The sequence below is a fragment of the Pieris brassicae genome, chromosome 3, assembly GCF_905147105.1.
Source record: "Pieris brassicae chromosome 3, ilPieBrab1.1, whole genome shotgun sequence".
Lineage (NCBI taxonomy): Eukaryota > Metazoa > Arthropoda > Insecta > Lepidoptera > Pieridae > Pieris > Pieris brassicae.
In genome coordinates, this window is record NC_059667.1 from 20517162 (window position 1) to 20532486 (window position 15325).

A 15325-nucleotide genomic window follows, 5' to 3' on the forward strand; every position below is an offset into this window, starting at 1 on the left:
TTAAATGTACAATTTATACAACTAATTTATTCTGAAAATAATTAAAATTATAAAATATATATAAATGGAAAGTTTTCATTTCAAGCATTATTTATTTTACGGTTTGGTAATTATTAGTAAAAACTATTCAAAAATACTTTATTCACTGTAATTAAAGTATAGTATAGTTTAATAAAGTAATTTATTAAAAACCCAAATTCTTAAAGGTCTCTTTTAGATATATTAAATATCCTTGAAAATAATTAAATTGTTGTTTAAAACACTATATACAAAGGCTTTAGCTTGAGTATGTATCTAAAATTGTTGTAGCATTGTCATAATAAATAGGTGACAAGCGAATTATAAGTTATTGTAATTTTTGAATATGTATTGGTTGGTCGTCTGGTAAGTAAATAGTTCGTATAATTGTAACGACAATACTTATCACAATTTTAGAAAAAAAATACAGTCAATAATTACTGTGTATTTAAATACATTTAGTAATATATATAAATAATAAAAGGTTTTTAATTAAAGTATCGAATAATTTTTATTATATTTTAACAAATTTTATTACTAAATTTTATAAAAATAAATCAATAAACCACGTGCGCGGTTGAAAGGTCTAATTCTTTTAAGTCACCGGTAATGAAACCCAGATCTTCAACTTTGTTAAGCCACGTAGGCGGTATTATATACTACATATATATAATTCGGTTGCAATTATTCAGGACCTCGTTGGTCACGTGGTGCGAGGCAGCCTCAAAATTCCCAGATGGGTTTCAATTTGGAGCAGCCACATCTGCTTATCAGGTGGAGGGCGCTTGGAACGCAAGTGGTAAGTAATCAAACTAGAAAGCTTTGGTACATTTAGTATTAATATTAGCTTTAACGAAAGACAGTTGATGGGTGAAAAATTAAACTAATTCACAAACACTCTCCATTATAAAAATAGATATGCATAGATAATCCGGCATCAATAAGAATGTTTATGCAAAAATATGTTATTTCATTCAAAATATTATCGTAAATTATAAATCTAAAGTATCTATGTCTTTGATTTTTTCTTTTTTGTAACGTTGTACGTGCATGTATGCCTTATTAATAAACAATATTAATACAAATAAATAACACAGTCTTTAAGCACACGATTTAAATAAAATTGATTTGTGTAAATCGGAAGAAAGTACGATTCTATTTACATGCTGATAAAATGGAAATTATATATTGTACCCCCAAAAGCGATAGCATTGTGATCTCAACTTGACCCGACAACAAGATGGTACCCATTGCCATTTACAAAAACATCGGAACTGTCGCTATTGAAAGTCACTGAGTCGCGATAGTCCCGAACGGGTCAAAAATTTTCAGTGTTTAATAAAATCTTCATATTATCCTTTTTTAACAGATAAATCTCCAAGTATCTGGGATGTTTACGTCCATGAAAACCCATCTGCTATCGCGGACCATTCTAATGGAGATGTGGCTTGCGACTCCTACCATTTATGGAAGAAAGATATCGCCTTGGCCCGGACTTTGCGGCTCAACTTTTATCGGTATGTACTGAACAAGTTAGAAATAATTTCTACTAAATGACGAATATTTATTCAGTCTAGATTTTATCTTGGATCCCTTATGATTGTGGTGTTGTTTCTACACCATTATAATCACCATCAAATTTCTATAGATCATGACTATTTAAATTAGATACATTGCAATTCCGATCAAACTTGCTTCAGCAGTTGTTGAGACATGGGTTTATATTATTAGCATTGAACCCAGATTTTGGGTTCATTTTCCCATGACACTGAGTGTCAGAAGCAGAACAAGACCCAAGAAAGAATGGCGATTCTGTGAAATAAACCCATCAAGAAAGTTAAACCATTTCGCCGATTTCACACTCATCATACCAGTCCATACCATCCTCTTAATGCAGTAACATATTCACAGCTTCTCAATATCGTGGCCCCGACTCCTGCCCGAGGGTTTTTCTAATAAAGTGAGCATAGATGGAACAAGATATTACAATAATCTTATCAACGGTCTGCTTAGCAATGGAATCGAACCTGTTGTCACCCTCTACCACTGGGATTTGCCGCAAAATCTTCAAGATTTAGGTATTATGGATTATTTAATTAATAACAATTACTTATTTTTCTACTAGTTTAAAAACCTGTGTTACGGGAGGTATACGTACCATACATATTTAATATAGAAGAAATACCACAAAGTACAAAGAGGAAATTGTCTAGTTATTATAGCAGACTCGATAAACACAGTTTCTTTACTCTAAAAGGAGGATTTATACCATATATTTTATTTACATTTTGTTATTTTAAATATACATATAAAATAATTGGTTACATAAGTTATTAGGCTTAGGGATTTATTGATCACAAGTGATTTCTTCTAGGCAAACCTTTTATAGAAAAAGAAATAAAATAAATGCGAGGGTACAGTACAAGAACTGCATAAATAATGTAGAAAATACCATAAAATTACACGTAACAATATAATTGTACAACAAAATACTGGAATCTATAAAAAAACAATACAAAAGCTAATCTTAGTATTAATGAATCATCATATATTTAAGCAGCTTGTTACTACGTAGAAGAAGATTCATAAATGCATGTAAAAATTGAGCTGGAGTTCCAAAGCAGTATACTTTATCACAGTAAAGGAAGAGTGTTAGAATTCAGTTTATGGTTTTTGTGTTTTGATTCTGCAAATTGGGTATTTTAAAAAGCACAGTTTGATGGAGTCGAACTAATTACGTAGTTGTCATCTTTGTTTAGATTTTTCAATCAAATTGTGAAGAAACTAGCATCGCGAAGTTCGTTTCGCCGTAAAATGTGTTTTTTCATTTTTGTTCCAACATTATAAACTCTAATACTACAGAATCCACTCAGTGTCTCAAGGGTATCGCCGTGCATATTTCTTTGAATTCCTTATAAACCATTTTTATACCTTATACATAATATTACATCTATCTTAAATTTATGAAGCCAAGTAATCATCACATCCCGAGTTGGCCAAAATTCCTGTTAAGGATATCTCTGTATAAATAACTTCCTCATGACATGAATAAAAAACTCAAATTGGTACAGCCGTCTGCAATTTTGCGCAACATATTTTATGATTATTTTTAATACATTCACAATCGTTATTTCTTATAATAATAAAATAAGTATTGTGTTGTATACAAAACAACAAATCTATAAAAATAGTGTAATTACACTAAATTGGCTACATAAATCAATCAACATTGATTATTCTTCAGGAAGACTCTGGTCATATAAATTTTCTAGATTAGAATTTCGAATCGACAACCTGACACCACGGCTAGTAGATCTCTCCCCCTCTTATGTAATGGTAAAACAAAAGCACCATATCTGAAACATTACCAAGCAATTGTTCAAATGTAAGTATAAAGAGAACTTAAAAATGTATGCAACAAAACGTTTTATAATTTACTTATTAGACACACTTATAAACCCGTAGTTGTTATTCTATTGTTTTTAAAACTATGTAAAATCGTCAGAATTATTAACGTCTTAATATAAAACAATTTTTTCTGCTTTGGACCAATGTTAATAGCCGAAAAATTGCTATAGGTATTATTTCTATAGAAATGGATTTCATGTTATAAACAAAGGAATAGAAAATCTATATAACTAATTCCTTAATAATCGATTCCGTAATTAAAATTTTTTCATCAAGAGAATTAAAAATACGTCTGAAACAATAAATAATGAAAAGAAAGATTTGTATTTTTGTATATTTATATGTTTGACGTTCATAAATTTAAAACCTACGCTGTCGAGAGCCCGAAATATTGGAAAAAATGTTCAGCCGTACAAAGCGTTATTTTTTAAAGAAACGCGTACATATGTCTGTTTTTAGAGTTAAGTAGTTTTGACGTAACTTTGTCTAGTTTGTCTAATTTCATTCTTTAAATTTTAGTATTCTTATTTTGAATATTAAATTTATTTACTGTTTCACATCCGAGCTATTTGCCATATATGTGAAGTTATTATTTTCAATATCGATATTTCTTTATGGGACAGGAAGGAACCGAGCTGACACTTTGAATAAAGTCATAATTGCCGCCCATGGACACCCCGCAACGCCTTCTTTCTTTTTCGTCAGGAAATGCTTTTACACATATCCCTACGGTATTTTACACCAGCAGGGATTATGTGGGACTCAGACTTAATAAACCCTACCCCCTAAAACCTGACGGATGACTTCAGCTCGCCAAAGAGCGAAGGCAGGTAACAGCTGAGCCCTATCCTTACCCCCACCAAACGCGAACAATACAACCATGACTCCTCTCACGCACAAATCTTCCAAATCTTAACTTAGGGCAGACGTGCGAAAACACGGCGTCGCTGCCCCGGTCGTCGTTTCCTTACTGGCGGAGCATCTGAATCATTTTCACGCTGACGCTCCGCATTCTCTTTCTGACTCATGACGGCCTCACAAAAAGCCTTGAAGGCATTCCAAGGACCCGCAACGCCTGGGTCAACGTCGGCCAACTTTCCGAAAATAGCCATTAGTTTCTCCGAATATAGTTATGAAATCAAATAAAATAGTTTTTGTTAACGCTTTATGTTCACATTATTTAATTATTTATATACAGAATTCGTATATTAATCACATCAAATTATTTTAGAAAGACTAATTTAAGAATTTGCCGAATTCAATCATAAACGGTCTTACGGGAAACTTTATTGTGATGACAAATTTAGCAGCTTACTGTCATTCGTTAAATAAAATTGAATTCAAATAATAATGACTACTACCCATGAAAATACGAATAAAATAAGCGACAGTGTTAATGTTGCATTTCGTCTGCATATTCTGATGCTGATAATAATCTATGCCCAGCTCTGGATCTCTAGTACTGTCAAAAAAATATTATAAATCTTTCAGGAGGCTGGACCAACATTAAAATAGTCAATTGGTTTGAAGAGTATGCCCGTGTGGCATTCACGCTTTTTGGAGATCGGGTTAAGACCTGGGTTACCATAAATGAACCGATGAGCTTCTGTAATTTGGTGTATGAGACCGGGTTACTAGCACCTGGGATAGCCAGCCCTGGTATTGGAGAAAACCTTTGCGCTAAAAATGCTTTACTGAGTCATGCAAAAGCCTACAGACTGTATGAAAAGAAGTTCAGAGATAAATATAAAGGTAATGTGTTAAAAAGTGTCTATTATAAGTCAACCAGACCTAACAACAAATCATATTTCCAAGTAAAGCTTCTTTTGGAAGATACAAGAGATGTCAAGGCAGAATACAAAATACCATCCGTATCACCTTGACGTCCATCGTTCCACAACTGAGCGTTTTTAAGGAAATTTCTGCCCCACACCACCTCTATGTGGCTGCCCAGCACTGAAGTATTAAGAATAGGGCGAACCAATTGCGCCTTCTGCCAGCGCGAGTGTCCGTGGGTGGTATCACTTAATATCAGATGAGCCTCCTACCCGTTTGCCTCCTGTAACTTAAAAAAATACGGCCTTCAAAACTAGTATTCTGAATTTCAGGGCAAGTTGGTTTGACAGACCAACACGTATGGTATGAGCCAAAGACTCCTGGCCAGGAACGAAACGCGCAGCTTGCGCGGGACCTAAGCGTAAGTTTGTACTAATAAACAAATCGAATGTTTTTTTTTTACATAAAACAATGGCAATCTGTTTGATGTCTTCGTTCAGTAGCATTATTTATTTGCGAGCCTTTAATATATAGATACAAATTATTTGCATTAACCGTTTTCACGACTACACTATTCACTATTCTGTTTACATCACCTGTTCAGTGTCTGTTAAATTCGCAGAGCACTTACCAGCAGAGCACAAAAAATAGAGTTCTGGCAGTAAAACACAATAGTTCTATAGTTCCTGATAGTTTTTAGAAAGAGTTCTGCACTTTCAAGTTCCAATTTTTTTTAATCATGAAATGCTCTGCCGGCATCCCGGTCACAGCAGAGCATTTCTTATCGATTTCGATAATAAAGGTCTCTTTTGATAAAAAAGAAGTTCTTTGTGCTCTGCTAACTTCACAGACACACTTGTACATACCAAATAACCTTGAAAAATTATACACCTGAACCTTCCTCATGAATCAATCTAAAAGTGAAAACTGCAATAAATTTCGTGCAGTATTTGAGTTTATCGCTAGCACCCAGATAAATGCGGCGAAGAACTTGTTTTTATTTATTGTAATTTAAAAGATATGCAACGTTGCCGCTGAATTTGTAGCCATTTTCGCGATTTCCAACATTTCTCTAGAACTCAATTAAATATCAGCTTTTTCTACGGGTTTCTTTGCAAATCCGACAACCACAATAATGTATTTTCATTAACCTGGTAAATATTTATGGCACTGACAAATCGTGTCTTTCAATTTGTGAGTGAAAATTTGGTTCAGTAGAGATTACCTTCTACACCGTCACATCCTATAAATAACGGTAGTTAAATATTAATACAGATTGGGAATATATTAATAAATTGATTTTACAGGAATTATACACCTTTCCGATATTCTCCGATATTGGTGGATGGCCCCCCAATATCGAGTTTATTATAGCCAAAAATAGTAGAGCTCAAAAGTACTCAAGTTCTAGACTCCCTGCATTCACTGAAGAAGAAATAAATCTAGTCAAAGGTACGTATAAACCTATTTCAGTAGAGACTTACCGGCTTCCTCGCAGTTTTCCTGTGAAGAAAGTAAGTTGTGTTCTTCCTCGGAGAGAATTTTTGACCTCCCTTTGGGTCGAGAAGTCAGAAATATTTCGTTAGCGCGATTCAGTGTTTGACACTAATTGTTAAACGTTGATTCGCGTCAATAATATCTATCGTGATCAATTTTTTTTCTAATAAGATGGTCAGCCTTGTGACTGACAGGTATTCTTCACGATTTTCCTTCACCAAGCGAGTGTTTAAGGCAGACATAGCTGCACAGCTGGGGTGAGAACCTACGACCTAAGGCATTACACTATTCGTATTGGCTCAGTGGTTTCAATGACATAAAAAAATAGGCCATAAAATAATTGACATTACGACTTGAACAAAATTACTTTGAATTTTGGTACGTGCAAACCTCTTACATACGTAGTCAGTTACTTTACAGATGTATTTATTGTGATACAGGTTCAGCTGACTTCTTTGGTGTTAATTACTACACCTCCCGACTCGTTGAAGAAGCGTGTCACCATGGACAGATTCTCGTCTGGCCATTCTCTGGAAGCCGGGAGCTTAACTTGGTTTTCTCATCTGATCCTACTTGGCAACCGTGTTACGATTGGCTCGTGGTATGTATTACAGATGGCAAATGCGAAACACATGGGGCTGTATATCGCGCCTAGGACAAAAAGATGTATATTAAGGAGGCAGTGGCCAGTAATTGTAAATCATTGTTTTGAGATTATGTCTGTTGATGCTTCGAAGTCGCTTTGTCATTAGCGGTTTAACTGCTGGCAGAGCGATTTTGGACTGGACTGACCGCATATCGCGACCATCGGTGATGTTCTGTAGTTCTGTAGATCTTTGGCGAACCCAGGCTCGCAATTGTGAGTAGGGCAAGGGAAGGAGTGGATACGGATAAAAATAAAATCTATATTATTCTAATTTATTTACTTACATAGCTTATACAATATCAATTTACATAGATATGTCAAATTAACCCAGATACCTAAAAAGGTACAACTTTTTCAAAACCATAACCATAAGAGATTTTCAGAGCTATCCCCCTGGAATCCGTCGACTTATGAAGTCATTGACGGAGCGTTATGGAAATATAGAAATAAAAATCTTTGAGAATGGTTTTGGGACGTCTGATACTACCCTCAATGACACCATGAGGGTGAAGTATATTAAGGATCACTTGGAGCAGGTATGTTTCATGTTAAATATTAAAATAATATAATCTATTTACATAATAATATTTTATTCAAAGGGGCAAACAAAAAACTCGTCTACTCCATCAGTTATTAACTATATATATATATAGTAAGACTGAATAAAACATATATATTTTATTCAGTCTTATTTAGAATGTGGTTCAATGGAAATATTTAGCTACGTGTTTTGTTTCTAAACAACACGACGTTACACTGAAACATTGAAACAAACGGCGATGCATATGATACATAGAACAACAATATTATGGAATTTTTATTATGATATTTTTTGGCATTAAAGTAACTCATCATAATAAATCATTCTGTTATTCGTGGTTTATAAATGCCTTGCTGTATCAAACTAGGTGACAGCTATATTTTGCATTCCGATATAATAAGATCTAAACCGCCAACAGATTCTCCTATCAATAAGAGAAGATGGCGTAAATGTCACTGCCTACACTGCATGGTCTCTTATTGATAACTTTGAGTGGCGCAGTGGATACAAGTAAGTATCTTAATTTTTTTATATGTAATATGAGTAATGTGGTGTGTAGTGTTGGCCTTGTGGCTTCAGCGTGCGACTCTAATTCCTGAGGTCGTAGGTTCGATCCCCGGCTGTGCACCAATGGATTTTATTTCTATGTGCGCATTTAGGAATTTGCTCGAACGGTGAAGGAAAACATCACAAAGAAATCAGGCACGGAAGCCTGGTCAACTACTTGCCTACTACTATATAAGATTACCATATGACGATGGAACAGATTTAGAAATCTGAGGCCCAGACCTAAAACGGTTGTAGCACCATTGATTATTATTATTAAAGTATAGTAAACACCAGATATTTTGCTGAATTTTAAAGGATAAGTTTTTGCATAGGAGCTAAAATATATCATTACCGTCATTAATAAAATTTATAAATATTGTCACAAACCTAATTCCAAATATCCAGGTCATCGTCTATAGTGTTTGTTAATACTTTTAATTAACGCCTCAAATACCAGGTATAAAATTCAGTCGGTGAATATATTTTTAAATTACATGTCAATTCATATAACGATAATTCATAGAATGCTTAGTTCTCAGCATGTCAAGATTTAATGTCATGTCAAGATTATGATTTTTGGCCACATAATAATATAAGCAACACAAGCAAAAATACGTTTTTATGGAAAAGATGTTTCCTTTATTGTAACTTTTTTTACAGGCCTAGATTTGGCATCGTCCACGTTGATTATAACGATCCGAAACTCAAGCGCACAGCTAGAGCCTCCGCGTGCTATTACGCAGATGTAATAAAGAAAAGAGAAGTTTGATATACTTGTTGGCATTGTTCCGAAGCGATATCCATTATAAAATGTTCTTGTTGCTATTAAGATTTCTGTATGTTTGTCCAATCATAACCAAACACATCGTTTTTTTCTTGCATTTTACATTTGTCATCCCCAGGAGAAATTTACTCATATCAATTGTCACAGGTCAACTAGGTACATATATGTATAACGCCTACATGAATTTTGCCGTTATTTAGAGCCGTTTGCCGATCCCGACAAAGGCCTCTTCCAGACTCTTACATTCTGCCCTTTCTCGCCCCACTTGACCAAACAATAATGGCATTACTAAATCCCTAACACGGCGTAAGTGATGTGTCTGTAGAATTTTAATTCCAAAAATCACAGTCGAGCGGCGAATACCAAATCGTAAAATAAGTTCACAGTACATTTGAGAGCTGAAACTGAAGCTGATGTTAATTTGCGTAAATAAAAGTCGTATTAAAACAAAGCATATTTTATTGTTTTCATTATATTACTTTATCTCAATATAAAATCATCCGGAGTTGGGACTCTTAGAAAAATAAACATCTTCAATAAATATAAGACAACACAAGTTGACAATATGTACAGTCGAGCAGAAAACTATTAAAACAAAATATTATTTCAATAAATGTAATATACAGTAGTATTATTTGCAAAATTTCATTGTTTTCAAGAGAATTGTAAAAAAATAAAATACGATCTTTTCTTAGAGATCGTTTGGGACGGGGCACAAAATCAATTTGTCATAAATTATGGTAATGTTTTTCCCTTCGACTGTACTGTGCCTGTCACAGAGCCGCCACTAAAAATTATTATGGCAACACTTCAACCCTATGACGTCACAAAACAATAAAATGTCAAATTAAAAAAGTATAAACCTGATTCACAATCAGCGTAACATAGACTTAATTATAGAAAAAAACATATATCTAGCGTTTACCAAGTAGTAATAATTGTACAATACCAGCTAAAAACCGTTAAGGTCTTATGTTCTGTGACCTATGACAGCTGTCAATTGTCATTTTATGATGAAAAAAATTCAGAACATAAAAGTTTAACAGGTTGAAAATAAGTGATCTAGGTACTAATTTGTGAAACCCAGGTATATTGGAATGTCCTGTATAAACAACATGGTGATGCATAATAATCTCTTGCATTGGTCGTATTGTAAATTTGTGCCAGTAGTGATCCTAAACAACGATAAGCCGAATGGAGTAAAAAACAAGTTAGATTTAAAACAATATCTATGGCATCAGTCTTTAGTTTATGCCAGATCTATCCAAGTCTATCTTCCAATTGAATGTAACGTTAATACATAATACTATGTAATTTTAGTAGATAAACTCGAATAGCGAGTCCACGCCATTTCACCTCGTAATTTACTCCCGCACAAGCCCTTAATCCAAACTTGAGAAACACACAAGACAGAATTTAATATCTAATACCTAAATAGCACCTAAATGGTGTAATATAGAAACAGTAATAGCAACATGTTATAAATATCTTAAAACACTTTAGCTCTCGACTCGGATTCCCGCCAAAACATCCGTCAACGTCAACTGTCAAAACTGTCAGATGTCATGGTTTTATCGATTTTAAGCAGATTTTAGAGAGAAATTATCACTAAATAACGGTGGTTTAACTCGTGTGATATTTTAAAGCTAAATCGACAAATTGAATTTTAACACGAACACTTAAATGGCATCAGGCCCAGGTTCCGTCTTAGCCTAAGCTTAAAAATCGTTAAAAATGCTGCAAATTAACCTTAATGTATTTTTACAATCGCATAATCTATAGTGCGTTTTCGAAACATCGATATAATAAAAAATTACAATTATAAACGATTATAATTATAAATAACTTATAATAATATTCGCAGTGATGTTACCCTCCATATACAGAATCGAGTCTTATTTTAATGTTAGACGGTAAGGGAGCACGATTAAGGCTGTGTGCTCTGTTGCTGGATTTCAATCTTCTCGACCGTCATATCGGGATTCATCGCTGTGGCTTCCTAAAAATACAAAAAAAACCGTTAAATTTTTTCATCCAGATCTAGCAGATCCAGCGCCCGTGCAGCACTTCTTGAATAATATTGTGATTTGTATCCGTAGCGCTGCTGTACCTTGATATTACGTAGTACAAAAACTCTTGCTATAGGAAGTTACAATGGAGACCAGTTCCTAGATTGTGATCAGAGATTTACACCAATAATTAAAAGATTATAAATACTTTTCGATACATGTTTGTGTCGACTTCACGAGTGTTCCGTGGGAGTGTTCAGAACTGCGTACATAGTACGAATAGCATTCTAGTTGTAAAATAGCAAATATATGAAAAATCACTTCAAGTTATTGAAGCAATTTTAATGTTAATAAAAAAACTGATTTGATACTTTGGCTCAGCTGTCACGTCATCAGAGCACAGTAGAGAACAGATAATGCAAACTTTTTTTTTTTTTTTGAAATAATGAAAAATGTATTGGTAAATATTGGTTTACCTGAATAGCCTCAGCCAATGCTCGATCGTGATCAATAGGATCGCCATCAGATTGTATAGTGATCTTCTGTTCTACTCGCGTCTCCACTACTCCATTACGCTCTGTCTTGTACTGGAATAAAATTGTAATTTTGATGTTAAGCTCCATAAATTATGCATTTGTGACAACAACAATGACCGTTATTCATTTTATTACTTAATATCATCTTGTACATTCAAAATGTATTATGATTATTGAAGCTATACTTCGTTTGGCGTTAGGGAAAAATTACGAAAGTTTTTGTGTGCGCGCGCTCATCGTCAGAAAAACCGACACCCTGAAGTTAAGCTATAGTCAACATTTGAGGTTTTGTGATATTTAAATAAACTTTATATAACTAGATAATGCGTCATAATAATACTTTCAATTTTTTCAATTGATAGTGTCGTTTACTCTACGAACGTAGAGTTATTATCTTGTTACGCCAATGAAGTATTTCTACTAACGAGTGTACATAAGTACATAAGTTTTATTATATAACTAGCGTTAGAATCTTTTGGAGTTAACAGATAATTGTGACTGTCAATTAATTATAGACAAATAATTTGCAATAAAATAAAATTGCGATTATAATTAAAGATCTAAGCTATCCTATCTCTTAAGTTGGACCAGACTGCTCACGGTGTGCCAATTTAATTTAAAATCGGTTAAGTAGTTTAGGCGTCCATCGCTGACAAACATCGTGACAGGAGATTTATATATATTAAGATTTGTTTCGGTTGCCAACAGATTTTATAATAATACTAAACCAAATGTATAATAATTTGCAAAGAATTGCCATATATAAAAATATAATACTTATAAATATTGCTGTGTTTTACGCAAAGAAGTATATATGACTCTTTACTTAATATATTATATTGTATGTAATTTTTGTAGGCCATGTTCTTAAATATGTCAATTTGAGAATATTAATAATTATACTGGGCACATATTCTAATTCTGGGGGCGATATGAGAAAAGCGTGTTTTTTTAATGTGTTGTATAATACTGTAATGTATTATTGAGTTTTGTTTTAGTTTTAAATAAAATAACAATTGACATCTTTTTATATTTTATAAAAAGTACTAAAGAGAAAAGTGTTCGTAGGGGTTGTATTACTTACTTTTAGAACTGTCCGGAACTAACAAATATTTTTTTCAACAATTCAATATTTTATTATACTCACAGTAATAGTCTCAACGGTACGTGTCTTGGAGCTGATAGTTTGCGAGGAGACCACTTCCTCGCCTGCCAGTTGTTCAGCATCTTCTTCTTCAGTTGGCTCAGGGCTTTGGGAGAAAGACGTTACTTGCGGGCCTACGCTGCTCTGTAATACGACCTCAATGATTATAACGTTGCCAAGAAAACATCCTGCATAATGACATGATTTATAGAGGTACAGCCGTTTTAGCGATGTTCAAAAGATTTTTCGACGGTTTTTCGAACTAAATTTCGGCAAAGAAATCAACGTGTGGCTACAAAACACGCGTGCGTCGTACATGTATTGAACTTTCGATAAATTTGAATTGTAACATAACGTAGGGAACGTTATCAATGATAACATGACCGACCCCAACTGCTTCTATAATAGACCTTAGTGGTATGTAATTCATACCTTAGTGGTAGCGCTTTGCACCATGCTACCGAATGGAGCATTACCCATAGCCGTTGAAGTTGTAGTAGTGCGGTACACACCAGGCTCCTAAAATTATAATAATTCATAATAAACATCGGAGTACTACCAGATATAAAAAAAACTGTTTTCATATACTGAGAAATTCGTCAATAAAATATTGAACTATATATCTTAACTTTAAACGTCTGTTTAGTCCAGTTTAATAAACAATAGAAACATGAATCATATATTTACCAATTCTATTCATTATATTATATTATATATTGTTTAGAAATTGCGGGTAATATAAAAAATGTACGACGATTTTTAAAAGTATATACATATACATTGCGCAGCAGAGGGAAAGTTCTGTTCATGTAGAATATATAAATGTTATAAATTATATTATTTACGTTAAACTACTAAACAATTTTACACTCCTATATATCCTAATTTAAATTAGCTATCAAATGGCTGGACTATATTCTAGCTATTTAAATCATGCTTCAAAGTTTGTATCATAACCTACCTGTAATATCAATTGGTAATAACGGACAACATTAAGGTGTATTGTCTAATACAATTTCTACTTTGTATCAAGGGGTACTTAACCACACACACATTCTAAATCCCATGCTTGTCATGCACACAAAACATTAAACGTTACCTTGAAATCTTGACATAATACCTGCTTAAAATTATAAACGGTATCAAATTGATTTTGTCTCAGAAATTTTCGGAAACATGACCCAAACTAAATTGTAAAATCTCAAACCTTTATTAATTATAAATATATTAAACAATAGTGTACCAATCAATAATCACTTGCGACTGTTGACCGTCGCCATATAATTTGACAATTTATAAACCCAAGGTAGAGTCCTAGCGGAAAGAGAACCTTGTGTGGCAGTTATCTCAACTAATAATTGCTTTTTGCTACGCGTCATTACAATTATTCACAAAAAAATATTTTTGTTACAGTATGTATAAAGATAACTATTTTATTATATTACTACTAGCAGTGGAAATCCTCATTATTTTCTATTAAATATGACTCGTGAAAATGAAAAAAAAGTCCTTAATAATAATGAGTATTAGAAATCTGAAACAATGTTTTTCGTTAAAATACATACCGTCACGTAGTAATGTCCTTCTCCGCCATCGAAGTCTATGGGTGTGCCTGAGTCGCCGCTACTCAGAGATGATTCAGAGCCATGTCTAGTCAACTGTTATCATGATCCGTGGTTATGGCATGGTGGTTTTGTCATGTTCAGTACATATGATTGTGCATTTAATGATATGTTGGTAACATGGTTTAGAAGTACGTTGTAACAAAAAGTATTTGACCCATAGTGGACGTTTTAGTATTTTTTTAAAGTAAATGGAATTAATTAACACAGTCCAGGGTGTTCCGTTAAAGATGGCGTCGATTTAGGTCAAATGCGTTCACACCATGCGAGTTATGGACGGCCAAGGATTTGAAAAGAAGAGAAAAACAAAATTAGAACATAATACATGCATTATATGACTGCTTTTATAAATCTTTATTTTTGTTTACATTTAAACTTTGATAATATCGTCAACATAAGCTCAGCGCAATCAAAAGCGGCCATATAAAAGCGAACAAAAATTTAAATGAACCAAACGTGCTAATGGGAATGATTTGCCAAAGGTATACCTGATCGCCTGTAGTAACAGTGGTTTTGACTTGCTGCGTCACCACTCGTTGCTCCTGGCGAGTGGCTGACGATGTCAGCGTATGAGCAACAGTTTTTTCTTCCATCTGCTGGGTTTTCGCCTTGGTGTCCAGGTCATGATGGGTCATAGCCGTCCTTGTGGTCACGGCGCGCGCCGTCACGTAAGGACTTCGCCCCTCCATCGACTCAATGTTGTCCGCCTAAATGTTAGACTAGCATGCTTACTATATACAACTAGCTAACACTAAAGCGAGTTAAGTAAAAAATGAACACAAAATTAGGAAAAAA

The 15325-nt window shown here is 33.8% G+C and overlaps 2 protein-coding genes across 5 annotated transcripts in view; one reads left to right on the forward strand and one right to left on the reverse strand.

Moving 5' to 3' along the window:
* The first annotated feature begins 309 nt into the window (after window positions 1–309).
* Window positions 310–9666, forward strand: LOC123706839 (myrosinase 1-like). The gene is made up of 11 exons (XM_045656331.1): window positions 310–384; window positions 711–817; window positions 1388–1535; window positions 1930–2096; window positions 4918–5178; window positions 5535–5623; window positions 6510–6654; window positions 7140–7300; window positions 7729–7881; window positions 8305–8396; window positions 9096–9666. The coding sequence occupies exons 1-11, from the start codon at window positions 365–367 to the stop codon at window positions 9202–9204; spliced, it is 1452 nt and encodes a 483-aa protein (XP_045512287.1). The 5' UTR covers window positions 310–364; the 3' UTR covers window positions 9205–9666.
* Window positions 9661–15325, reverse strand: part of LOC123706838 (protein 4.1 homolog) — a 52544-nt gene continuing 46879 nt past the window's right edge. For 2 of the 4 annotated variants that reach the window (XM_045656326.1, XM_045656330.1), the window contains 6 exons: window positions 15019–15237; window positions 14474–14566; window positions 13341–13427; window positions 12912–13052; window positions 11705–11815; window positions 9661–11218 (listed from right to left, as the gene is read on the reverse strand). In XM_045656326.1, the coding sequence (XP_045512282.1) occupies window positions 11147–11218; window positions 11705–11815; window positions 12912–13052; window positions 13341–13427; window positions 14474–14566; window positions 15019–15237 (723 nt within the window). In that variant the 3' untranslated portion in view covers window positions 9661–11146. The remainder of the gene's footprint in view (window positions 11219–11704; window positions 11816–12911; window positions 13053–13340; window positions 13428–14473; window positions 14567–15018; window positions 15238–15325) is intronic. The other 2 variants (XM_045656327.1, XM_045656328.1) reach the window with 2 other exon arrangements.

Bases quoted from the DNA above. Each gene is read 5' to 3' on its own strand.
- LOC123706839 (XM_045656331.1), top strand. From the start codon at position 365: ATGTATTGGTTGGTCGTCTG. The intron at 2,097-4,917 runs GTATTATGGATT...TAAATCTTTCAG, and splicing joins GCAAAATCTTCAAGATTTAG to GAGGCTGGACCAACATTAAA. The intron at 8,397-9,095 runs GTAAGTATCTTA...CTTTTTTTACAG, and splicing joins GAGTGGCGCAGTGGATACAA to GCCTAGATTTGGCATCGTCC.